This window comes from Hydra viridissima, unplaced genomic scaffold, assembly GCF_058129835.1.
Source record: "Hydra viridissima isolate aposymbiotic clone 2 unplaced genomic scaffold, HvirCarnegie_v1 scaffold_7, whole genome shotgun sequence".
Lineage (NCBI taxonomy): Eukaryota > Metazoa > Cnidaria > Hydrozoa > Anthoathecata > Hydridae > Hydra > Hydra viridissima.
In genome coordinates this window covers 15,443,589-15,470,165 of record NW_028324306.1, presented here as the reverse complement: position 1 = coordinate 15,470,165, position 26,577 = coordinate 15,443,589, and the positions used below count along the sequence as shown (strand labels likewise).

General features: G+C 29.4%; 1 protein-coding gene across 2 annotated transcripts; it reads left to right on the top strand.

Annotated features, from left to right (window-relative positions):
• The first annotated feature begins 7,589 nt into the window (after nt 1-7,589).
• Nucleotides 7,590-23,959, top strand: LOC145184464 (uncharacterized). Of its 2 annotated transcripts, XM_090094095.1 has the most exons (10): nt 7,590-7,830; nt 7,964-8,033; nt 13,245-13,478; nt 13,570-13,874; nt 13,955-14,109; nt 14,221-14,398; nt 14,964-15,159; nt 15,325-15,418; nt 23,393-23,442; nt 23,521-23,959. In XM_090094095.1, exons 2-10 carry the CDS (start codon nt 7,979-7,981, stop codon nt 23,700-23,702), a joined length of 1,449 nt encoding a protein of 482 aa, XP_089950221.1. In that variant the 5' UTR covers nt 7,590-7,830; nt 7,964-7,978; the 3' UTR covers nt 23,703-23,959. The 2 variants fall into 2 exon arrangements, with proteins under 2 accessions (XP_089950221.1, XP_089950222.1); XM_090094096.1 differs by lacking the exon at nt 7,590-7,830 and having other exon boundaries at nt 7,884-8,033; nt 14,997-15,159.
• Nucleotides 23,960-26,577: the final 2,618 nt, after the last annotated feature.

Genomic DNA, 26,577 nt, shown 5'->3' with positions numbered 1-26,577 from the left:
TGCTAAATCACTTAGCACTTGTAGTCTCAAACTTTATCTTTGTTGTTCTAAGTTTTTGTAATGAATTTATCATTCATGATTTTTTTAAGACTCAATTTTATCAATATCATTACACTCTCTTTTCCAATGATCAATCTTCTTCTTTCAATCTTATTCGGTTGGTCCAAAATTTAATATATTTCATGCTTACAGAATGTGCCTGCAATTAGAAATTTCCCGATCCTTTCACCATTTAAATAAATGAACATTGCCTTGATGATTGTCCAAGATTATGAATACAGGACGTTCAACATCTTTAAATTCATTATTAATTCTTCCACTCAGGTTCAGTAACACATATTACTATTGAACTATGAAAATTTTATAAATTTTTTAAAAATTATTCATCATTCTACTGCTAATTAAGCGAGTTTTGCTGATCAGCCTTAAAAAAAATCAATATCTTAGTCGTTATTTGAAAAAAACATTTAGTTTTTTGTAAACACATGCATGTGTATAAATGTAATGTGCGTATGTATATGTAAATATAATTACAATATAGTGCAGCTAAACATAAAAAAAGTTTATGAAAATAATCTGAATCTTTTAAGCACTAACATATTATACTTATTTATAGATAAACTTTGATGTAATGAACATACGGTCCGTTTTCAAATTAAAAGAAAAAAAAAAAAAAGATATGAAGATTTTAGAGATACTTCTTTCAAATAGTTTCAAATAGGTTTGTATACTCGTGGGAGATATTTTGGAACATCGTTTCATTTCTTTATTTTCCATTTAGCATAAAAATGATAAGTTTCTATTTAAGAAAAGGACTTTAAAATTAAAAAAAAATCTTTTTTTAAGGTAATAAGGAAACAAAATATTTTATCTGTAAATTTAGTAAAAATACTGGATACCTCTTGTCGGTAATACTTGGATTGATCTTCTTAAAATAATTGTCCGATAATATTCCGCTGGGTTATCTTCAGCATATATAAAATGGGTTATCTTGTGCATAAATAAAACATACTCACATAAATAAAACATATATTGTGCATAAATAAAATTTACTCTTACTGGAACTTCTACAGTTCCAAAGGGCAACGAAGTTCCATAAAACGTAGAAAATTTTACAAAAGAATCAATGAAGATTTTGCTTACCGTAAATAAAGAAAAGAACCTTAAAAAAAAAAAAAAAAAAAAGAATTACCTTAAAAAAAAAAAGAATTTTTCTGCTAGAGGAATTTATCAAAATTTTTAATTATTGCTCTCTCTTATGAATATTAAAAACTATAACTGTAAATTCAACTCTTTTTTTTTGTTGTTGATCTTAACTCTTCAACTAATCTAGAAACACTGTTCAACTAATCTTCTATAATCTCCCTTGAGAGGAGTCATTTTTATACTAAATATACTGACTTGCATAATAAGTTGTCACAATACCTACAGAGACATTTGTAAACTTCTTTAATCAAAACTTGAGCCTGGAGGAGGGAGCTTTCAGATCGCAGTTGCAAGCAACATAATCAGAAAAAAAAGGATGTTTAGGAATTAAAACCCGGGGGTAAAAATAACTAAAAAGCATTACTAAATCATCCATTGACAATTAACTGCCTCTTACGTAAATATGAATAAAAAGCTTCTCAAAAAATAACGATGTTACTTTTAGACTCAAATCATCCCAGATAATTTTTTCCAACTGTTACTCTTTTTGAAAATGCACAATTAGAGTGATATTTTCAAGATCAACTACGCAGTGTGCGCTTGTAGTTATATTGATGTCAACAATCATTTTTTGACTAAAATTAAACGGCAAGTCTGAATTTTTCTTTTAAGCAATTCTAATTCAAAATTACTAATAGATTTATAATGACAAATGTTATTGATTGATAAGGAAAGCTTTGACTTACTTTACTAAGTCGATTGATGATGAGTCTTCTAGGCTGCACTTTTTTATTGAGCATGTAATGGTAAACGGATTTAATGTCGCTCAAATAGAATTTACATTAGCATATACTATCACAGCCCATTCCTCGTGGTTATTTAAAACAGACATATTGCCAACTTAAATTTTAACACTTTTTTAGAGGTATATCTTCAAAGATTTTGAATGCTAACTCATTACTAACACACATAACTGCACCTTACTTTTATGGATTTTTTCCTTAATAGGATACAAAACTTTTGGCTTAAATAATGAACAAAGAAACAATAATTCGAATAATTGGTTAATTTCTTGTAAATAAATTTCTTCTAAAAAAGTTTCTTCTCATAAAAAGACAAACTGCTAACTCTTCAATGACAAGGCTTCTTCATCGTTATTATACTGCTAACTCTTCAATCACAAGGCTTCTTCATCGTTATTATAATTGCTTTTAAATTTATTCAGTCTTTTTTTTTGATTTACTTCAGTAGAATAAACTCTGATGACTTAAGTAGGATAAAGAATGTACCAAACAATATCAAAAATAAATCAAATTCAAACAGACCCCATGTTAACTTGTTTATTTTAGTAGCATAACCAAGATAATAGACAATAACATAACTAAAACAATGGACGGGGAAAACCTGCACTGGATGATATCATTTAAATCATTTTGGAATGAACTTTGATGATAACCATGATCTCAGAAACATTTAAAAGTTTAATTAAGTAACTGCAGCAACAGATTTGGCTTTAAAATTCAGAATGTTTCAAAAAACATTTTATCTAAAAATTGTATTTTAAATCAATAACAATACCGCAAGCAAAGTTCCCATCATCAAAACCACGTCGTGTACATTCAAAATGGAGAATTCTTTATAAAAAACTTAAATTTATATAAGCCATGCAATTTTTTTTGAAAAATTGTTAGATTTATTATTTTTAAGTTTTTTGAAAACTTTGTTAAGATTAAAAAGTCATAGTCCCTATATTCGTTGAAGACCTCAGCAAAAAAGTTCTTTTTAAAAATCGCTTTTGAGGTTTACGTAAGATCCCTGACAGAGGTTTACGTAAGATTCCTTTGGCTGTTTGCAAAGAGAATTGCGAATGGACCATTTGGACCAACTTTGCATTGATGAGTTACATTTGTTTGACTTTAATATAAACAATTTGATATATTTTTTTCAAGAGATTTTTATTTTTCTAAAATTTTGCAGTGAACATTTTAGATTATATACCTTTCATTAAGCTTTTGAATGAAAAAAATGTTTGTTTATAACACATTCCAAAATTTCGAGCAATTAAGTTTTGATGAAATAAACCCTCGAGAAAAGCGTATTTGAACAAGCCAAAGATGAAATCTCCTTAGATCTTGAAGTATTTTATGCCCAAAAACGAAGGGGATTTATGTTGTGATCAACAATTTCAAATAGCGCATTGATGAATGACAATGTAATTAACCAACCATTAGCTTGCTTCAGAATTTATTATTTTATCAAATACTAATTTATGACTTTTTACTTTTAAGCAGAATCAATTCAGTTCCGATAAAAAAAAAAAAGTTTAAACTAGACTTAATATAGCAAAAGCAACAACATATTTAGCTTCAGTTGGCTTCAGTCGTCAAGTAAATGCCCATCATCTATCTCCATACTCATCAATAAGCCAAAATTTGTTGGATACACAATAATTGACAAATTTAAGATTACCAAAACATGGTAATGTTATGTTAAATATTTCAATCATATAGAAGAAAAAATATTTTCCTGTCGTGTATACCTTATAATGTTGAAATGTAACAGTATTTTGGACAAGCCTCTTTATTTAAGAATATCTCCATATTTCCAGTTAATGTGGATCCCCTTTAGAACCTTCAAAGGATTAAATTTAAATAAAAACGTTGTGATCCCAAAGAAGATACCAGATTAAGTTGCAATAATCTGTATATTAAAAACATCTTAAATGTTATGATCTAAACTATATATGCATAAACTTTAAAGTTTTCCATCTTCTTTTTTCTCTCATTTTATTTGTTGGCGCTTTAAGTTTTTTTTTAATGATTACTTATTTTGCAAAAACGCGCTTATTTGCAATATGCGAAGTATAGTATTACTTTTCTTAAAAAATCTCTGAGTTGAAAAGATTTATTATTTATAAACATTTTAAATGCATTGTTTTTTTATTCTAAGTAGTCAATATACTTTGAATTGATATCAATATTTCAGCCGCAGTGGGCAACTAAACTTGAAACCATATAGAAAATTTTTATTTCAGGGTTTGCACATACAAATGGGTGGAGTGTTTCTCTATAGTTCTACCTTTTTAAGGTATGTTGTATTTCAAGACTATATCAAATAAAAGTTGTATGAAACACATCACTGACAACTTTTTAACGATAGTTTAAAACTGTCATATTAAACACATTTTCACAGAATATTGTTAAAAAATATATTTGTTGAAAGCATTTAATCTGCGTTAAATACTTTTAAAAATTATTTTATTTTTAAAATGCTTTTAAATTTCCTAAACTCAGTTGGAAGTTACATGGCTACCTACCGAGAGATTGTGTTACTACTAATAACGTATCTGATGGTGGGCTTTTTATTGCTAACACCCTCACGACAAATACTTACTACACCTTACTACTTACGTACTAAGATTTCCTCAATCAGATTTTAAACGTAACACACTTACTTGTAATAGTTTCTTGAATTTAGATATTTAATACACTTTTATCAAATACTTTTATGACTTAGAGCCATAGGAAGTATTATCTTTTCATGCTACAGTTCTATGAAATTTAGGTAATATACACTAAAAACGTTTATAATGGTTTTAGCTATATATATATATATATATATATATATATATATATATATATATATATATATATATATATATATATATATATATATATATATATGTTAAAAGCTATATTTAAGCTTTTCAATAATAAAAGTAATTTTTAGCAAAAAAAAAAGCATCTAAACTTTTTATATATTTTTAAGTGGTAAATCACAAAAAAAAAAAAAACTTCATTTTCGACTGGAAACCAAAAATTTGTACCAATTTATGCTAACTTGAAATTTTTATATTTTCTAGTGTATAGTGCCAACTAACTATCGTAGTTGGGCTGCTACCATTTGCTACCTTAAATAATACAACCTTTTTTTGAAAAGCTTCAAGCGAAAAAAAAAATTCTTAAAAATAAGATAAATTAAAAAATATTCTTCCATCCTGAACAAAACAAAAACATGTTTTGACACTTAAAAAGTAAATTAAAAAATATATATATATTTAAATATTTTTTTAATGATATATATTTATTAAATTGATAAATTAAGAAATGAGTTTTGGGTGCTATAGCTAATGCAAAATTTAGGGGTCATTCATATTACAAAAAAAACATATTTTGTTGTTGCTTCTTTTTGTAACATCGTTGTATGTGTGAATCCTTAATTTTGCGTTAGCTGTATATTCATATTGTGACTCTTTAATTTTGCGTTAGCTGTATATTCATATTGTTAGTGATCATAAACTAAATACAGATATATAATAAGTTATTTACAAAATCACTAATAAAAAGCTTTTTAGATATATCTGTTAAATTTCTCAACCTCTTAACAATTTTGAATCATGTTAAGCCCAAATTTATCCCATATACCCAACACCATGCACTTAACACCATACACCTAAAATCATACACCTAACAACAACTTTGAAAATTTAATAAATTTTGAATCTTTTTATAGTTTCATCATAATTACCTACAGTCTAAATACGTAGTTTAAAAGCATTATCTTTAGATGCTATTTCAGATTTGACACTCGCAGAAATATAACGGTTATATTTTTTGGTCACCAATTTCAAAGGAATGTTCCATTGTACCATCCTAATTAATTTTTTTATTAGAAGCTTGAAGATTAAAAACTGTATATTTCTGAATATAACGCCGATAAATTGGTTACCGGGAATGAATTAAAGAAAAAAAAATGCGAAGGACAGTCAAACTAAAATTATATTAATGCTATAAGTCGTTGTTAGTTATAACATAAGTAAATTTAACCTTAGTTCACCTACTATCAAATTAATTGCATCTATGATTATTGTATTCCGACAAAATGCTCTTATTTCGAAAAACATTTGTCGTATTTGAAAAACCGTGCTCAAAGTTACAGGAGAAGATTTTTTTGTTTGTTTTTTTAACAATTTAAACAAAAACTTATATTGATTTTGGTTAGCTTTGTTAAATTTCAACATGTAATTAAATTTACATAAAGAGATTTTGTACTTTAAACTTTGAATGCAAAATTCTCAATTTAAACAAAGTGTCGTATACGACACTTGTATTCCGGGCTGACGAAATGTCATCATAAATCTTGTCCATTCTTACAACAAATGTCATCATAAAACTCAAATATCGCGTCTTTGCAAAGCTCTAATCAATTCAAAAATTTAAACAATTATTAAGTAAAAAAGCAATATCAACTTGTACTCAGATTGTCACAATTTCATTTTTATAAAAATATTTTCAACCGTCATTTTGCGCTAGAACATTGCTTGAAATTAATTAATAATGAAATTAAATATTTAAATAATAAGTTGAAGCAAAATTTAAAAATTTTTTAAAAATCTTTATTCATTATTAAATTAAGCTATAACTTAAAAAAAAGAACCATCCAATTTATTTAAGAGGTTAAAAAGTGTTTCTTTTAACAAAATAATAAAAAAAAAATTTTTTATCTTGAGATAAATTTTTTATCTTGAGAGGAAATTTTTATCTTGAGAGGAAATCTTGAGATTATACTTGTTAGGAAAATCTAAGCTGTGGAACTGCTTCAAATAATCACCTATCAATCCTGTTTACTCGTGCACCAACACCAAAAAAATCTACTATTATCAGTATTTCTTGAACTATGTTACTCTTAAGTGATATTCTGCATGCATGTCGGTAATATCCTGGTGAGGCGCATATAATGATTAGCACATATACCGGTGGAAGTGATATTTAGGTTAAATGTTTGATGCCAGGTTAATGCTAAGCTCGTAACCAAATTAGGTTCATATCAATTTATGACGGATTACACCGTTGGTTTCCCTGTTCGAGATTGCGCAATCATTTTTATAATGTGCGAAAAAGATTTTTTTTCGTTGTCGTCAGACTTTGAGCTGCAGGAATCAATTCATCTTTAGGAGGTTCAAATTTTCTATTTGGATCATGACAATATGTTAAAGAAAATGAGCTGGTAAGAATCAGAATGGTATAAGTTCAGCTCAAATAATAGCGATAAAAACATTACAAGATATGAATATTAATTAAAAATTAATTTAAACAAGAAAATTAATTAGTTTTTAAACAAAGCCAAGTTTTATTCTCAAGCTTAACTACTAATTTAAAAAAATTTTTAATCATTTTTATCAAAATGATAATAAGGATATTATGCTAAATAAAGCTTTATAATATATATTTTCGGTAGCATTTTGAACCGGAAATCCAGCTTGAACCGAAATCTACTATAAACTCGGAACCGGAACCGTAATTTCGGTTCCGGTCATAATATTGGCCGGAAACCGGATCCAAACCGAATTCCGGTCGATCACTATTCACAATGTCTTCCTACATTTTGAATTAAACAAAAAAAAATTTTTAAAAGTTTTAAATTTAAAAAAAAGCCTTGAAGAAAGGAGTTTTAAAAAAGAAATAGAGATTTGTTTTAAAATAAACTTAGACCATCCAAAAGTAAAAAAACCAATACCTCTTTAAACATTTGCCACCTTGTTTCTATGGTACGATGGCTTTCCTTCTCTGCTACTGTCAATGAAAGATTGATGCCAAATCTAAATGGATCTTTGTACATTCTTTGAATCGTTCTTTTTGACTATTGAACCGAGTGTTAAGAAAAGCAAGAGAGATATTCTGAAAGGTTTATAAATAATATAATTTTTTAATTCAAATTTAATTTTATTTCATTTTAGAAGCAAAGAAATACTTCACACTTAAAAAAGTATTTTGCAAAAACTGAACGAACGAAAGTTCTCTTATGATTCAATTCTTAGGTTGTATCTTCCCAAATGTTAAAAAAAAGAGTCATGCTGCACTTATTGCTGATATGTTCATTTTATAAAGGTAGGTAAATACTTTTGAAAATCAAAAAATAGTTCAGCGTGAAAAATAAGCCGATATTTAAAAAAACAACCTTGAAACACGAGACATTTTTAATAATCTTTTTAAAAACAGCAAACTTTTTGGCTGCAAACATGTACAGTAACCTTCAAAAATATACGGTCAGTTAATTTTTTTAAACGGCTATTTAATTATTTCTTGTTTTTTTATATGATAAGTAGTTAAAAAACTTTTTTAATTTCTGAGTAAATTAATCAATTAGTTTTCTAATGTTATATAACACTTATCGGTCTTATTTATTCTTTCTGAGTAATTTACTGGTAAATTAAACCCACTCTGTTAATTACTTATTAAAAAATGTGAAAATTGTTTGGTCGGTTAATTTAAACTTAATAACTCTTAAATTAATTCTACAAGAATCCTGAAAATCTGAACTTGCTTCGACCATTTGGAAAAAAAAAAAAAAATCAGTACCAAACCATTATTTCAAAAGATATTTCGACCATGGCCAGCACGATTTCCAGATCTGAACCCAATTGAAAATATTTGGCCATGGGTGGATAAGAAATTATCACGAGAAAATATGGAAAGCGTTACGCAATTGAAAAATTCTTGCAGTGGAAAAAATTCCGAACGGAATTCTAAAGGAGTTATATATGGCAATATATGGACAATTACACGAGAGTTATGGAGGTAACATTTGACGCTCTTTTAGCTACTAAAAATGAACCAAAAATGGAAATGACTTAAAACTTTCCAGAAATGTGAAATACTATCATATAATTTAGCATGCTAAAGTTAAAGCATTAAAGTCTTAACCTTTTTTTAAAAATCAACTCTTTAAAAATCAAGCTCCCACGCAAAACTAGACTAATCCGTATTTAAAAAAATTAACATACCTTGATGTTTTTAATTACTTGATTTACATTGGCAACATTCTAATGTCACTAACATAGCATACATCGGCATGGATCATGGTTGACAGAACACAAAAAATTTTCTTAGAAAAATTTTGTCATACGTTTTAAAGAAAGAGTAAAATTTGGATTAGTAGCATTAGGTTTTGCAGTATTTTCTCAGCGTAATTAGTAACGACTGCTTATTGCTGATTCACAAAGTCCACACCACTGCATTAAATTTTGGCTAAACACACCCCACGTCATCTTTGGTAAGGTAGTTGCAGTCATTTTCAGGATTATCTGTATCAATAATAAATTCACTGCCCATCAGTGTCTTGAAGAAAGCTAACTCTGGAACACTTTCCCAGCTTTCATCAAACGTCACTTTAAGGAAGTTTTTAATGCCTACAAGTTTCGTAGTAGACAAAGGTCAGGAACCTGTCACCCTGCAAACACACAACGTCGAAAAAACGTTGAAACAACGTTGAAACAACGTTGAAATAACGTTGATCAACGTCGATCAACGTTATTTCAACGTTATTTCAACGTTGTTTCAACGTTTTGTGCTTGCTGGGCAGTTATTTTGGCTTCACCTTTAAATCAAATACTTTTGCTTTCAACAGTGACTAATAATAGTTCGTACTTGGATTATAAGCTTTCTCTCCACTTACAGTAATAACGCAATTTCCTTTTATCTAATACAAATGAACGAGTATTCTCTTTAGTTGTTGCAGCCCATCAAGCGGTTTGTATGTTGCTGCTGCAGCTGCTTTAAAATACCCAGTCCTTACCATAAACACTTCATCAGCATGTATCTTAAATATCCTATGATACTTTTCAGGTGTAGTGATATTTGACTTGATGCGTCTTGTGATTTTCTTCCAGATAGGCGGTCACAGGGTAAAAAGGAATGACTACGTACTGGAAATATCAACGACACATTTTTAATCTGGCTTCCGCCACCAACAGTTATTTTGTGCAGCCAATACTTAGCCATACCCAAAGCGATGTTGTTTTTGTTCTGCCCTCCACAACCATTGATGAATAATTCTATTCGTTGCGCTTACTTATAACTACCAAAATTAACGAAGACCTTACTAAGAAAGTGGTAGACCGCACTTGCTATCTCATTTGAACCACGAACTGCTTCACTCTCAATCCATGTATAACGGTAATTTTTCTAACGATATGTCTCAGATTGTAAAATTGTATAAAGCTAGTTCTCTGGAATAGAAAGCTTCCTGAACAGGCACCTTAGGCAGAACTTGTACCGGCTACAGATCATATACAATCTTGTATGTGTCTTCATTATAGTTCTTTAGTAAGCAATAAAATGCAGCACGCTGCTGCAAGTGAAATTTCCTTTGCAGTTTAAGTTCAGCTAATCAAATTTTTAAATTTTTTGCAAGTGCTACATGCATCTACTTAAACTGCTAATAAATGTTTTTACACTTTCCTATTTTGCAACAGATTTGTGAGATATTCTGTCGGCACCTCAACCCTCTTTTGGCAAGCCACTACTACCATGTAAACGTTTAATTACTTCCACCAGCCGGTACCTTTTGATAGGTGCAATTGGAAGAAAGTTGCAAGACATACTTTTTTCTTCTTAACGATTGACTTTTCTTCAATGTAGTAAAGCAACCAATAGGACGACTGATTTTTTTTGTAGAAGCATTACGTATTCAAATTGCCTTTGTAATTTGCATATGCTTAATCAGTACGATGTCTTGATCAGTCTTGACAGCTGTCTTAAACAAGCAGCTTTGAAACTGCTGCACATATTCTGCTTTAAGTTCATAACACTTATATGCTGAACCTTGTTTGTGTTCGCAAGTAACCCTCCAGTTTGCGTTTTCAGACAAATTCACTCTGTATCTGTAACAAAAAATGTAAACGTGGTTGAGAAATGTTATTGAAGGAAGTAAGGAAAGCAAGAGAGTGAAAGTAGGGAAAGAAAAGATATTTCAGAAGACTTATGGCACTAGTGCAGTATCCCCCCCCCCCTTTTTTTTTTTTTTTTTTTTAATTATGATAGAGAATTTTATAGTGATTCAGAAAAATATAGAAACATGGTCTCAAAATCAGTAGAAAGTACTCTAATCTAAGCGTTAAAAAAAATCTTAAACAGTAATTTTTAACGATATAAGAAATAAATAATTAACTTCTCATTTTTTTTAACATGATATTCCGCAACTTAGTAGGTTCACGGCATCCACTCCCCTCACACCTGTTTTGAGCGCCTCTTTTCATATTCTCTTATTCATTACTTCGTTAAGTCTGGCGCTCAAAAAATCACACTAAAATGCTGATATTCGCCACTTTTTTTAGCATAATTTTGCAGCAGTAATAATTACTGTCAGGTATAATTGAATCTATGCCAAAATGAATTTGAACGTGCGTAAAAAAGCGTGGTAGTCATTCAAAATTATGAATTAAAGCGTGACCTTATATTTTTAACACTTTTTATAGTTTTTTGGTCTGATTATCTTTTATATATATATGTATATATATATTCCAAATAAATGTTAAAGGAAAAGTCTCTCTTCTTTTCTTACTAAGCTTTAGTGTTTGGTTTTTCCATCAATAAAAATAATAATGGGCAAATTACAAATTTCTGTATACATTATTTTTTAATAAATCAAGTTAACTGAAATTTATTAAAACTTAACTCTTTGTACCTTTAAAATAGCAAAAATTTATTGTCTGACATGTTTATATTCATGCTAAGCATTAAGCATCAGCATTTAGGAAAAAAAATCATTTCAAGACTTTTTTTATTCTTTTCTTGATTTGTTCAAAAAAATATTTCAAGAAAACTTTATTTTTATTTTCAATGTTTCAAGACTTTTTTTGAAAATATCTTGAATATTTCAATAAAGAAAAAAACCATTCGGTCCTAGAAAAAATAACATGACTGAGTCTTGTTATTTCTTGTTAATAAAACTCATTTCAAGACGCAGAGGATTATTTCTTACTTTAGGGTACATAAAAATAAAGTTAACATAAATGCTTTAATGCCTTCTCTACAAAACCGTTTAGCAGCGGTTTTTGGAAACAATTTACGTGATCTCTAAAAAATCTGAGTGACCTTTGATGCTTTTAAAGCCATTATATGTTAATCTTTTATATAGCACGTAATATTATTTTTTCTTGAAAGCCACGAAGTACAAGTATGATAGAATGAGAGTCATAATGCACATTTAGCTTTTTTATCTAATTTCTGGGGTTTTATCTCACCTAAATTTATGACTAAATTTGGAATTATGACCGGAAAGGCATTGCCCCCTAAAATGGATGATTCACCATAATATCCCAAACACAAGAGCACGTGATCTTTGATGGCAGACAAAAAAGATTGAGATAATAGAGTGGTCATTTATTCCCAGAGCTTAACCCAATGAAAAACTTACAGAATGAAAAGGGTAGTTATTTTTTGCTTTCTGCGAAAAAAAGAGGACAAGCTAAAGTTATAAATTCTTTGAAAATAAATGAGTAAAAGTTGAAAAGACTGGAAACAAAAGAAAAAAATATTTAAACTTAAGTTATAAAGTTTATTTTTTGTTTGTATGCATAGTTAACAAAATAAACAGAAATTGATCCAAGTTTTAAAATATTTTATGATACAAAGAGATTTAAAAAAAAAGCATATTCCCTTGTATTGAAACCAAAGAAATATACAAGAAAGCCTTTCATTAACTTAAAAAGCAGTAAGTTTAAAATTGAAGTGAGAATAAGTAATGCTCTTCATGATTAATTACAAAATGTAATGACACTTTTAGTCACAAACAAACGTTCGTTTCAACTGCTCAAAAATTTTTGTTCAACTGCTCAAAAATTATTGTTTGTTTTGAGGAGGAACAAATGCTCTTTCCATAATTTCTGGTGCCGTAGACAGTAAGTATTAGTTTGTCAAACCAGCAAACATAATTTGTAATAAAAGTAAAAATATTTATGTTGCGACGTAATTTGAGTTCATTAGAAATCCACAGCACTTCTTAAACATTTTTATTTTTCTTTGCAATATTTATGCCTTTACTTTTTTAGTTTTTGCTTATTTAATGAGAGGGATAAGCTTTCCTCTCCCAAAGTTGCGCTGAGTGATTATCTAAAAGGTTTTTTTTATACAACTTTTATTTTGTTAACCATTTTTGTAATTTAAAGGAAAGTTTATTAACTCCTTTATTTATGCATTTTTCCCCTTTGAACAAATTTTAGAGGAAGGGTAAGGACTTACTTTAGGGAAATATGTTAATGAAAATATTAGGAAATTCATTTTTAGCGCTTTAATAACTTTATTTGCATGCAATTTCAGGTTCACTTTCCGAAAATACGGTACCAATGTTCAGTTTGGGTTATGTTAGTCAAATCGAATATGTCAAAACTTTTTCTAGTGATAGCGAGTGTGTGCAGACATGTTGGAAGAAAATAGATGACGGAGGATTATATGAGGGAGCCATCGTTGATCCTTCTTATTGTTACTGCACAATTACTCAAGTGGGATTGGTTGTAATACCAAGTTCAAGTTACAAGCAAATTCATTTTCTCTGTGAGTATTTGTTGTCAATTGTTAAGCTAAAGATAAATATTTTTAAAATTTTCTTGATAATAATATTAAGCTTCTGATTTATAAATTTTAGTTTCAACTTTCAAAGCGGAAACTGCAGCTTGCACAACCGGTTCATACGTAAACTTTCGAGTAAGATTGAGTTTTTACCTAGAAGGAAATGATAGAAGCGAAATATATTTTATTGACAATCTTGAAAATCCTTTGACACCATCTGGAAGAATAATCATTACTAACTTTATAGATGTCAAAAGAGGTTTTTATACAACTAGATTAAACCAAAGACATAATGAAAGCAAGCTTTATCATTTAGTTGAGGAAACGTATTCCGGAAGCCTGAATACGAAATTTGAGAACTTTTATTCTCTCGCCACAAAGGTTTGAAGTATACTTTGAAATATTTCTGTTCCCTTGAGATTGACCAAGTAAATTCTTTTAAAAATATTTCAAAATTTTAGATAGGTGATATGAGCGTTGTAAATAACCATACGGAATGGGCTGTTTTGGTCTTTGCCAATGCCAACTCCATTTGGGTGACGTTTAATCCATTTACCATCTCACGCTCAATACAGAAATGCAGCTTGTTAGTTGCGTCATCAAGCTACGATGTTGAGTAAGTTAGAAACCAATTGTCTGAATATTCGTTCTTAAGTATGATTTTTAAAACGTAACAAATAGTTTTTTTTTTGTAAAAATGATTTATAGAAATACTTTTTAATTTTAGTCGGTATATCTATATTAACCTTAACATAACTACAAGTGCAGATTGCGCGGTTGATCTTGGACATGTTTCCATCGTCTTACATTCTCAGCAAACATTGAAGTTTGAAAAATTAATCTGGGACGATTTGAGTGTAAATGCAACGTCACTGATTTGTGAAAAGGGTTTTAATCATATTTATGTAAGTGATGATTATATTATATATGAAAATATTCGTAATTTATCGTACTTGTGGAGGTAGCTATCTTATTTATCCAAGTGATAATTATTTCATTTACTCATGCAAGCGATAATTATCTCATTTATTCATGCAAGTGATAATCTCATTTATTCATGCAAGTGATAATTACCTCATTTCTATAGTAAGAACATTTTAAATTGTTTAACCGATCTTTTTCGGCATGGGGCAGATCTTTTTTAATTGTACAAGACATTTTTATATCCTTGCTATAGAATAACTACATTTCTACCAAAACGCTGCTAAACAGTTTTTTAGAGAAGGCATTAAAGTATTTATGTTAACTTTATTTTTATGTACTCAAATGACAATGAAAAATTTATAGATCATTAGAAAGTTTCAATTAGCTATAATTAGCAGCCCAAGGTATTTTATAAACAGTGTTTTAAAAGAGAATTGCAAACTTTAAGATTGCAATCATAATTGACATTTATTCAATGTCTAATGCTTTTACATGTTTTTTACTATTTATATTTTAAAAATAACATTATTTAATTTTTTACTAAAGGTGCAGAAACTCTACATTGATTCTTTTCTTAAGTTTTCTACGGTTTATGGAATAGTTGAATCTTCACTTGCTGTTGGAATGACAGATACAGCAGTAATGGCAAATGTTTTTTCTACAAAATATGATTATGATAACCAATTTCAAACACGGGAGAAAATTGCTTTTAATACATCAACAGAGCTATTACCAAAAAAAGGTTTTTGATGATTTTAAATAATATCTAATAGTGGAAAAATTTTGCTCTCAAAGGAGGGTTAAATATAATTTATTAGTTTTAATTTTAATCTCAAAGGAGGTTAAATATAATTTATTAGTTTCAACTTTTTAAATTTCAAATTTTTAACTATTGTTATTTTAACAGATACCGTTCAACTTTATCCCACATATAAAATTACAAATGAAACAAAACTCGAAAATGCCTCACATCAGTGTGTTTGCAAGACAATTACAAAAAGGTAGCTTCATTTTTTTTTTGGAGCCACTTTAAAAAAAAAAAAAAAAGTATTAATTTGGTCATCAAATACAAAAATTATTCAGGTTGTATTAACTCCGAGTACCATTTTATATAACTTATTTCATAAACACCATTTTTTACCATGGCTAATAAGTAAATTAAAAGTTACTTTAAACATCTTTTAATACGTCATCTTTTTTAAAAAAGTTAAACAAGTAAATCAGCTGAATGGTTTTTAGCTTTGGTTATGCAGATTTTTCTTCTTCTTCTCAATATATATTTATAATTTTTTTGATTTTCATTTGAAATAAAAACAATTTTTTATCATCTTTTAAAAATACGTTTTAGTTTTGTTTTTTATCAATCTCTACGGATGTCATGTTATTGTAAACATACTTTAAACTCTAAACTTTAATAAAATAAAAACCTAGATCTTACCTACATATATTTGAAGACACTGTACATCAAATCGAGGTCCTGTAAAGCATATTGAAAGAGTTAGCCTTTGAAAATTAGGTATGAAAGATGCATCACATCTACACATTTTAATATTATGAGATCTGAATGGACACCATCTAAATGAGGTTAACGGGGGTAAAAATGGCTGACATGATGAGTTCACGAATAAAAAGTTTTCACAGTAAATTTCAAGCTTTAAATTTCATATCGGTTGAAGATAAATGGTTGCAATTCTTTTCATAGTTAAAAATTTTAATGTCCATTTTCTAGACCACTGTGCAATACAAGAATATTTTAAAACCAATTACTACCATCAAGATTTCTGGTCTGCAGGACATGCTCATCAAAAGCAAGTAGGGGTTTATTTCTGAAATAACAAGCTTTAAAAAAAAAATAATGGCCGGAAATGTTGCCTTAAAGACCAAAAATTAGTGAGCCAATTTTGAAATGTTTCAGCTTCCGTGTAGCTTATTAAAATAAGAGCATGACTTGTTTACTTTATAAAAACTCTTGGAATTTACTTGATTTACATAGTTAACGGGTGGAACGGGTGAATTGAGACAAAAGTTAAATTTTTTTTGCCACGCTTTAAGGTGGTAACCCTAGAAATAAATGTTGATTTTTGATAAAATTTTCAAAAAAACTATTTCTATTATATTTAATTAAGAAATTTATTACCTTTTCAAAAATGTATAACATGAATAAGTTTTATTAATATGATTGTCAACAAATTGATATAATTGTGAATTGATTGTTGTTACTTTCCCTAGCAACGCCCTAGCAACATGTAAATGCCCTTAAAAATGCTGCAGAAAACTATTTTTTAAACATTTTTATGGCTATACTTTAAAGCTATATAGTGACTATTAGCTATACTTTTAAACCTAAAACACTTTTTGAAGTTAAAAGGATAGGCATGAAGTGTGTCTGGTGACATGAATTGCTTATCGAATGCTAATTTCTTTTTTGTTTTGAAGTCTATTTATCTAAATTTTTAAATTTTTTAGATTTTAGTTATTAAAAATGATTTCAACAAAACAAAATTTGCAAAGAAAAAAAAAAAAAAATACCACCAAAGAATCGCCACATGGTTAACACCAAAGAAAAAAATTCTTGGTGTAAGTGGCAACTTGATCAACTAAATGGTACTAAGTTTCATAAAGATAAAATTAATTTACCAATATGGATCTATTTAAAGCTGAAACCAATTTTTCAAGACTTATCTGATGATAAATTGCTAACCAAATGCCTCCATGGACAAACGCAAAATGCAAATGAAGCATTTAACGCAATTATATGGACTCGCTGTCCTAAAAATGTATTCTTATCCAGAAGAACGTTTGAATTGGCAATTAATTCTGCAGTTCTTCATTTCAATGATGGTGGGGAAGGAGTAAAATCTGTTTTGGAAAGTTTTGGAATTAAAGGATAAATAACTTCCAAGAAACTAATGGAGGCTTATAATAAACGTGTTAAACACATGAAGCACAAATCTTCTAATATGGTGTTAAAACAGCGTAAAAAACTAAGAAAAATTAAAAAAGGTACAGTGGATGTTGAGGTTTCAAATGAAAAACAAACTTCATATATACCTGGTGGTTTTTAAGCATTATTTTTGAAATACTTTATTAAAAGTCTCATTTCCCAGATTTAATAGTTTTTGAGACATTCCACATTTCAAAACATGGTTTTTTAAAAATGGTATGGATTTATGAACTGAAATTTTCAGGACATTTTTATAAGACATTGATAAATCATTTCTCATAGGATTTTGTAATATAAAGGGCAAATTTCAGATTTATATGAAATTTCGTACTAATTTGAGTGACAAAATAAATAAACTCTGAAATATTTTGTATAACTTTGGAGTTATCGAGGCAAATCAAAAAATCTTATGACAAATGAAAATATTATATATAATAAACATTTCTGCAAAATTTCAAAGCTGTAGAGTTATTATATAGTGAGATGTTATGTTTTCAAATACACCCCATTGTTTGAAGTTTAACTAATTTATTTTTGGATAATCAAGGCAAAAAAATTTTTGAATAATTTTTTTTTTTAATTTTTTGAAATAGAATCAAGTTTTACTAAAAAATATCAATAAATAGCTTAAACTCAAAAAATAAATTATTTCTAGGGTTACCACCTTAAAATCACGTAGAATTATTTTTAACTATTTTATCATGCATCAATGACTTAGGAATGTTATCTAAAAAATTTAAATCAAAATGTCTCTTAATCTTCAAGAGAGATGTTAAGAAAAAACAATAACTTTTCTTGTAAAAAAATCCACATGATAACACCTGATGACTAAAAAATGAGACAAAATTTAAATCGATATATGTATGCTATTCATAATCATGCAATTGAAATAAATTAGTATACTTATAGGGAATTTAATACTCTATTAAAATTATATTATAGTTTTAAAATATTAAATAAAATGGCTCCGTATAAAACAAGTTTGCAAGAAGACCTAAGAAAACGCATTTGCCAATTTAGAAATTCGCATCTGGAAAAGCCGAAAATCTTCACAGTAAAACACTTTCTAGATGAAGGAGCATTGAAAGCGACCATGTATCGTGCTCTAGAACGTGTAGATAAAAGTTTAGGCTATTAACGAAAAAAAGGAAGCGGTCCAAAGGCGAAAAAAATGGACAAAAAGCACATAGACCAATTGAAAAAAGCATTTGATCATAATCAAGGTGTTTCACAACGTCAAGTAGCTCGAAGATTCAATTGTGACCAATCGTATATATCTAAAATTCTTAAAAAAACAAGACAAATATTAGATATTACAAGAAGAAAAAGATTCCACATCGAAGCGAAAGCCAACTAGCTCGAATCAAACCTTTGTGTCGGCATATATATCGCAATTTTAGGAATTTTGATTTTGTCTTGGATGACGAATCATATTTCACATATGCGAATACAACATTGGCTGGCAACGATGGCTTCTATTCTAGCAACGTGTCATCTACAACTAGCGACGTCAAATTCAAAAGAAAGAAAAAGTACGAGGAAAAGGTGCTAGTCTCTTTGATTATATCGCCCAAAGGGACTTCAAAACCAATGTTTTTTGAAAGTAGCCAGGCAATCAACAAAAAGCATACATCGGATGTCTCCGCAAGCGGTTAATACCCTTCATTGATGAATATTATGAAAATGAAGAATACTTGTTCTGGCAAGATTTAGCTAGCTCGCACTATGCAAATGAAGTGGTTTCTTTTCTCGATGCCAATAACATCAAATACCTGCCAAAGGTAAAAAATCCACCCAAAGTACCAGAAGCTCGACCGATTGAGGACTTTTGGGGTCAGTTGAAACGCTTAGTCTACGAGGCTAATTGGCAAGCAAAAACCATTCCTCAACTCAAACGGCGTATCGTGAATTGTCTTAACAAAATGGATCCGGAAGTGGCAAAACGTTATGCCTCAATGACTTCAGTTTGTCTAGGTCGAATTGCTTTTAATGATGTTATTGAAAACCAATAAATATATTTTTTTAAATATCATATAATTGTTTATTAATTTATTTTAAATTAAATTTGATAGCTATGTAACTATGGCTGTAATAACAATTTTAAAGTTGTCTCATTTTTTAGTCATCAGGTGTTACAAATGCAATTGTGGTAAATTATTTCAAACAAGAACCTTATGCAAGAGCAACCATTTACAATAATATCAAGAGATAACTCAATTTTGAAATTTATGTTGGTAACAATTGTTTACCAATTTCCTTCCTCGTTCCTCATGTTCTATACACATAAAACATGTTCTATACACATAAAACATGTTCTATACACATAAAACATGGTCTATACACATAAAACATGTTCTATACACATAAAACATGTTCTATACACATAAAACATGTTCTATACACATAAAACATGTTCTATATACATAAAACATGTTGCTTCTTATGTTTCAAACACCAACAGGAATACACTTTTTACATGATGGGAATTCATAACAACTTCTTTACAGTTTCGAAAAATATGAACCCATTATAAACATAATTAGAAAACACAATCTAAAGTTTAATTTCTATTGAGAAATTAAACTTGAAATTGTGTCTTCTAATTATGAGATTTTTCAAAATTATATTCTATTGAGACTTAATTATTCAAAGTTATATTTTATTGAGACTTGATTATTTAAAGTTACATTATATGAAAACTTGATTAAAGCTTTATAATGTCAGGTAGTTAGCACAATCAGTTTAACATAATTTTTTTTTTGTAATGTAACCAGCTGCGTTAACAGCTACTTCATGAGAGCTGTGGCACAGCTCATTCTCCTGAATATGATTGCTTTATTTTTCAAACTTCTTTACAAGATGATTTTTGTTAATACTCATGTCAGATTCCTAGAGGGCACGTTCGTTCGTTCGTCGTTCGCACGACGTTTTACGGACGTCTTATAATTCTAATATATATATATATTTTGATACTCGTTCGCACGACGTTTTACGGACGTCTTATAATTCTAATATATATATATTTTGATACTTTCGCTGCAACTTCATGCAGCTGGACTTCTTTTCATACGGAGGTCTTACGGACGTCGTGCGGACGATGCATACCCATTGGGTTTCAGACTGCTCTCCCAGCTATTGAAATTGGCTTTAATTAAGGATTTAATGCTTTAATTAAGGATTTCAGAATTTTCAGAATTTTTAACTTTTTGAATCAAACAACCAGAAGTTTGGAACTCTGGGCAGGCCCTTATAGCAAAGGAGATTTTTTAAAGTCTTTTAAGCTAACCACCATAAACATAACTATACAAGAATAAAAATTACCATCGTCATTAACCAATCTAAATTTTTCCGTGGTATTGGACAACACAATCAGCACTGACACTACTGTTTTCCAAAATCCTGATAAAGTATATAAGTAAAGTTTGCCTGTTTTGATTTCATTTTTATAGATGTTCTTGTGGTTTACAAGTAAATAAGGAGAATTCAAATAATTCCAATATATATATTTTGATACTTTCGCTGCAACTTCATGCAGCTGGACTTCTTTTCATATGTAGCTTTACATGAGTCTTCATCAATTCTAGTACTCTCAATGTGAGGAGTAACATTCTCTTTGTCAAAAAAAATTTGGTGATTTAACTCAATTAACTATTTTTTTGAAATGTAAAACCTGAGGGAAAAAAAGATATTGATTAGATTCGCAATTTTTTAAATTTCACCATGTCTTTTAAAATTATCTGTTTCATCTAGCAAATAACGGTTATATTTTCGAGCTGCTGGTGTCTTGTGTAAAGTTGATCTTGATTAAATGAGAGATGGCTTTAAGAAGGTGTTTAGACTGCTAATGGTACTTGCTGGTATGGGGTTTTTCAAATAGTTTAGTGTGTAACTCTTTTCAGATAGTTACTTTAAAAATGTTTGATATTACTGAATTTTCTTTGATGATCCAATCAGTTGGGTTAACAATTTTTATCAAACAGTTTCAAGGATTTGAATGATTGCAATCTGCAAAATTAAAAACAGTTTTCTATGTCTGATCGCGATAACAAGAACATTCAATCTTTCGCTCATAACCACTCCTACGACCAACAATGCGACAATTTTTCCGCATTGCGATAAAAAACATGACATATATTTAAAAATTTTTAAACAAATGTTGTTAAATCTGTTTATTTTGAAATTTTTAAAGAACTTTTTGTGAAACTTAATTTGAGGAGATTTTTTCGGCTCTCTAATCTTCGATCAGTTAGGGGATGATTCCGTCAATTGACACTAATTATCAGTGTCATTTAGAAAGCTACGGAACTTTTATATTTTACAAAGCGATCAAATAAATGTAGAAAGATCAGATTCACCGTAAAATATGAAATGCAGACATGGTATCTGGAGGTGTGATATCAACTAGCTCAATTTTCATTCTTTTGTGAAAAATTATCACTGCCCAAAGTACTCACGTATATTAATGTGATGCAGAACTCAACTATCTTTATAGATATTTATAACCCAGCTTACTTTATCCCATCTTTATAATAACATTAGATTGAAGGTTTCAAATAGTATTGAGATTCTTAATACCATTTAGAGCCTTCTCCATTTACTAACAAGATATAAACTGAACTGTTCAAATACAAAATATAGTGAAGTTAAAATGAGGTTAGAAAGAGTACAATGGATTTATTATATAATTATCATAGCAGCCTCTTGGAAAGTATGTGTTCGTAAGCTGCAGCATTTTTTTAGATCATAGCATTAAAAAAATAAATTATTAACTCAAAAGTTATACATTAGCTGATTAAATTTAGTAAATGAACTTAGAAAAGAGCTTTTAATTAAAAGGTTGCAAAGAGAATGAACAGCTATGAAACAAATATTTTACCAAAGACAATATTTAATAGACACTTTATGATGCACAAATAAGTCAATGCTTTATGAAGTACAAATAAATTAATAGCGGAATCCCGAATTTTGCTTTAGATATGAAAGCAAGATTGAGATTTTGCAAGTTTTCTGAAAAAAAAAAGGATCTTGCTGATTTTACTTCGATGAATTTGCCTTTATCAATTCTGAAAGAAGAAGTAGAGAACTGAGCTCAGTAAAATCAAGAGCTTTGCAGTATCTTTAATCTTCTTTAAGCTCTATATGTAATTGAGAAAGATTGCTGAAAAGGACTGACCTGAAGGACAGCAAGATAATAAAATCCTTTTATATCTACTAAAAAGTTTAAGAAACCAAACAGCAAAGATATTTTGTTGCTTTTCTGTAAGAATAAACAAAAGAAAAAATTTTTGATTTACTTTACAATACAAAAAAAAAAAAAAAAAGAAAAAAACTAATGTCCTGCAAAAGAGATGAGATTTTGAAATCACTCAGTAAGAAAGACATAGTCAAACCATCCAAATATGAATGCGATTGATAGTTTTATGATCTACTCTTGCAGAAGCTGAAGTGTTGGAACGGCTGGTTGTTCAGTAACAAAGATTTTTTAATAATTTATAAATCTTGGTTTCTTAGGTTTTGCAGAATGATTTACAAATACTAAAAGTTAATAAAATAGAATCAAAAACAATTAAGAAAAAATAATAAAATAATTGATTTTGATTGAATTGAACTTTTTTAATTGAATTTAGCCAATCAATCAGAACCTATAAATTAAAATTCAATTAATTTATTGATTATTTCAAACCCAGTTAATCAATTAGCTCAATAAAAACTTAATCTGTCGATTGAAGACTTGTGTCAAAATTTAATTGATTAACTAGCAATTAAATTATAATAAATGTTATAATAAATCATATATATATATATATATATATATATATATATATATATATATATATATATATATATATATATATATATATATATATATATATATATATTTATATATATATATATATATATAGATTACAGGTAAATCAAATGTATATAGATTACAGGTAATAATGTTATTACCTGTAACCTATATACATTTTAGATTACAAATGTATATATATTTACAAATTATTAAATTTATAGTTTTTTTTTAATTTAGACAACAAAGTCCATGCTTTCAACTTGAAAAAGATACCGGTAGAATAATGTGTAAGTTTAATTGATTTTACATATTACACTTTGATTGTTATCTTTTTTATAATTACAACTTCACTTCTTTGGTTTTAGTTTTTCCTATCCAAATGATAGATGCCATTGGTTACAACCCCACAACAAATTTGCATTACGGTAAAACCTTCCGAGGAAATATAGTTGAAGTGAATCTTTATAGTAAGAACCCTGTTGCTATTATCACAACGGAAAAATGGCTCTTCGTTCAGAGTTATGTAAACTTCCAAATGAGCATATAACACTACAAACTTTAAAAACTCATAACAGACTTCACCAGGCTTCTCTAGCTCCAAAGTTTTATTTCGACTTTTGGCTTACATTTTACATTAAAACGTAATTATAAAAAACGATGAAAAGAATTTACACATTAAAATATTATGGTTTCCATAATTTATTAAAATACTGTGATGTATTTATAATTAATATATATATCGTATTTATGATATAACTTAGTTGTATAATTTTTATAAAGTTTTATGACAACTCACCTTCTAGATTTCTATTAAAGAGCGTTTTGTCCACAGTGGATATTTTTGGGGATAGTGCCCTTCTAGCCAACCCGAAAAACCCACCTACATGGGGTGATAGTGGACACATGTAGGTGTCCAGAAATGGGAGTTTTGAAATCCATCTATCACGTCCGAGAAAAAAAATCAATTTTAAATTGAAAATTTCCCAATTTTTTAACTGTTTCGATTATTTACTAAACAAGCCATAAAGTTGAAATGGATCATTGGAACTTCATGAAATTTTATGGTGCTGTATCTATATAGTGTCACTATCAATGTATAAAATTTCATGCAGATATCTTGCTTGGTTATAAAGTAATAGGCCAAAACGTTTTGCAAAATCATACATTTTGACAGTGTTGATACCAAAAGTTTTTAGTTTTGGTAAAAAAAGTTTGTCTGATTTCCCTGAATTTTTGTGTTCATACTCTACAGGTTATAAGCAACAACTTTTGTTATTAGAGTTTTGGAATTAGACCATTTGCTAAAAAACTGTGGCCACAAAGTCATTTTGAGCCCCAAAATTTCCTTATAAAACTGCAACTTTTAGGTCGGTTTTTAGATTTTCATAAAAGAGGCATTTTTCGTGTACATTTTCTATGCATTAGTATAGGTTCAAAATGGAAAAGCAATACGTAACCATGGCTTTTTTTGCATGAAAAATAAAAAATAAAATTAGATTGTAAAATATGATGGAATGCATGTACACATAACACAAATTCGGGGGTTTTGCCCAATAAGTTAAATTTAAGGCTTCCTCTTCATGCACCTTGGGCTTTTAGTAAAGGTTCAAAGCTTAAAAAAACTTTTAGATGCAATAAAACTCGAATTTTAATCAGGTAAGTCACCTGAAATAGTTGAAATGAAGAGTTGAAGAAAACTCAAATATTAGAGGTGAAAGCTTTTAACTCAACAACTTCATTTTCTTCTTAAATTGATAACTTAACAATTTACTCTCAATCACAATTTAGTTTTTTAAAAAGTCATCCTCAAGGTCTGATCCAAAGCAGCTTTTCACTACAGCATCAAACTTCCTGAGCGCTTCAATGAATCCAAAAACTTTGAAAGCCGACTCAGCTTCTGCCAACTGTTGAAGCCTATCCACATTCCGAAGAAGTTTGCGACAATCGTTTCCTTCAAACATGCCTCCATGATTAGGGTTCAGTTTCATGTTAAGAGAAGTTGGCCATTTTTCGGCATTGGGCTATACACTTTTCATCTTCTGAAAAATATGGTTAACAACTCCAAGCAAAAGATGCAATTCCGGTGGAGGCAAAATGTCTAGAATGAGATTATGATTGGCTCCACTGAGGATAAGTGGATGAACAACATTGCCGATGTGTTTTGCCTTAGCAAGAATGCTCCCTGCACTCAAGAAGCTTTTATAGCTCTCTCTGAGTGGCCTAAATGTTCTCAAGGCTCCAGCCTTCTCTATTTTGTGAAATCAATGCTACACCAAGAGCAAGTGTGAGAGCTTGAGAGAGTTGAAGGCCACAGAGAATGTTGGCCAGTTTCAAGTCACAAGCAACAATGGCCTTCACTCTTTCGACTTGAATGAGCGACCAAATTTGGCGGACATTCTCATAAGTCACGGGAAGCTCTTCTGCAACTGCCACAAGAATCTGGCGCTTTACACCCGTAACTTTTGCAAGCCTGTCAGTTTAAGAGACGCTTTTGAGGTGGGAACTCTTTTGTGGCTCTGTCGATGACTCCTAAACAAAACTTCAGAAATCCCTTGCCACCATTGATTCCGTTTTTATAATTCGCTCAGTTGAAACATTTCGAGATGTGCTGATTGTGCCGATAAGGTCAGTGATGTTTTTACAGTGGGCAACAGAGTGATCTGAACCAGTTTCACCTTTTGAATCAGAAGCCTTTATATTTGAATGGGTAAAAAAATTTTTCGACCAGCATTCAGAAAATGTTTGTTGAAATTCGGCTCAATAAGCTTTGTGCCTGAAGTCTGGTTTACTACTCTTGCCTAATTACAAATTGGCTTATGAAACAGTTTTCCAATTGCTAAATTATTGAGGAGAAAAATGCTTATTGAATAAAAATATTTGTCGTGTCAATGTAACATTACTTGAGGTATTCATTATTAAATGAAGCACCTGGAGTCACAGGAAGAGGTGGTCCTCCAGATGGTTTTGATAGCCTTACAGTGTCTTTTGGTGAAGCTGTTTTTCTTGCAATCACCTTTCCAGCAATTTGTTCTGCAATTTTCTCATCTTGAGCAGCTAGCCCTTTGAGGCTTTCACGAAATGTGGATTGGTTACAGTTGTGTGGAAAGCCTTTCCCGATGGGACTCAGACACGAGTTTTTCGCCACGAGTTTCCAATCTGGTACGGGTTGACTTGAAGTCATACAGTGATGGTAGAACAACTTCCTTGCCTTCATCTCGCTTCTTCATGATTGTCCGGCATGTATCACATATTCCTTGAGGCACTCTTGCATCACCCTAGTCAAAGTTGATGCCATTGATTTTTGACGAAAGCTCCGCTTGGAATGAAGTTATTTGCCTGCTGCTTTTTTTAAGGCTAGTTAGACAGACAATCTCTTAGTTGTGCAAATGGAAAGAATTAAAAAAAAAAAACAGCCAAACGTT

What these genes read in the sequence shown, in the direction of transcription:
- LOC145184464 (XM_090094095.1), top strand. Translation starts at nt 7,979, where the DNA reads ATGTTAAAAAAAAGAGTCATGCTGCACTTATTGCTGATATGTTCATTT. An exon ending in AGAGCTATTACCAAAAAAAG is followed by an intron (nt 15,160 to 15,324) that starts GTTTTTGATGAT and finishes TTATTTTAACAG; the next exon opens with ATACCGTTCAACTTTATCCC. An exon ending in TGCAAGACAATTACAAAAAG is followed by an intron (nt 15,419 to 23,392) that starts GTAGCTTCATTT and finishes TTTTTAATTTAG; the next exon opens with ACAACAAAGTCCATGCTTTC.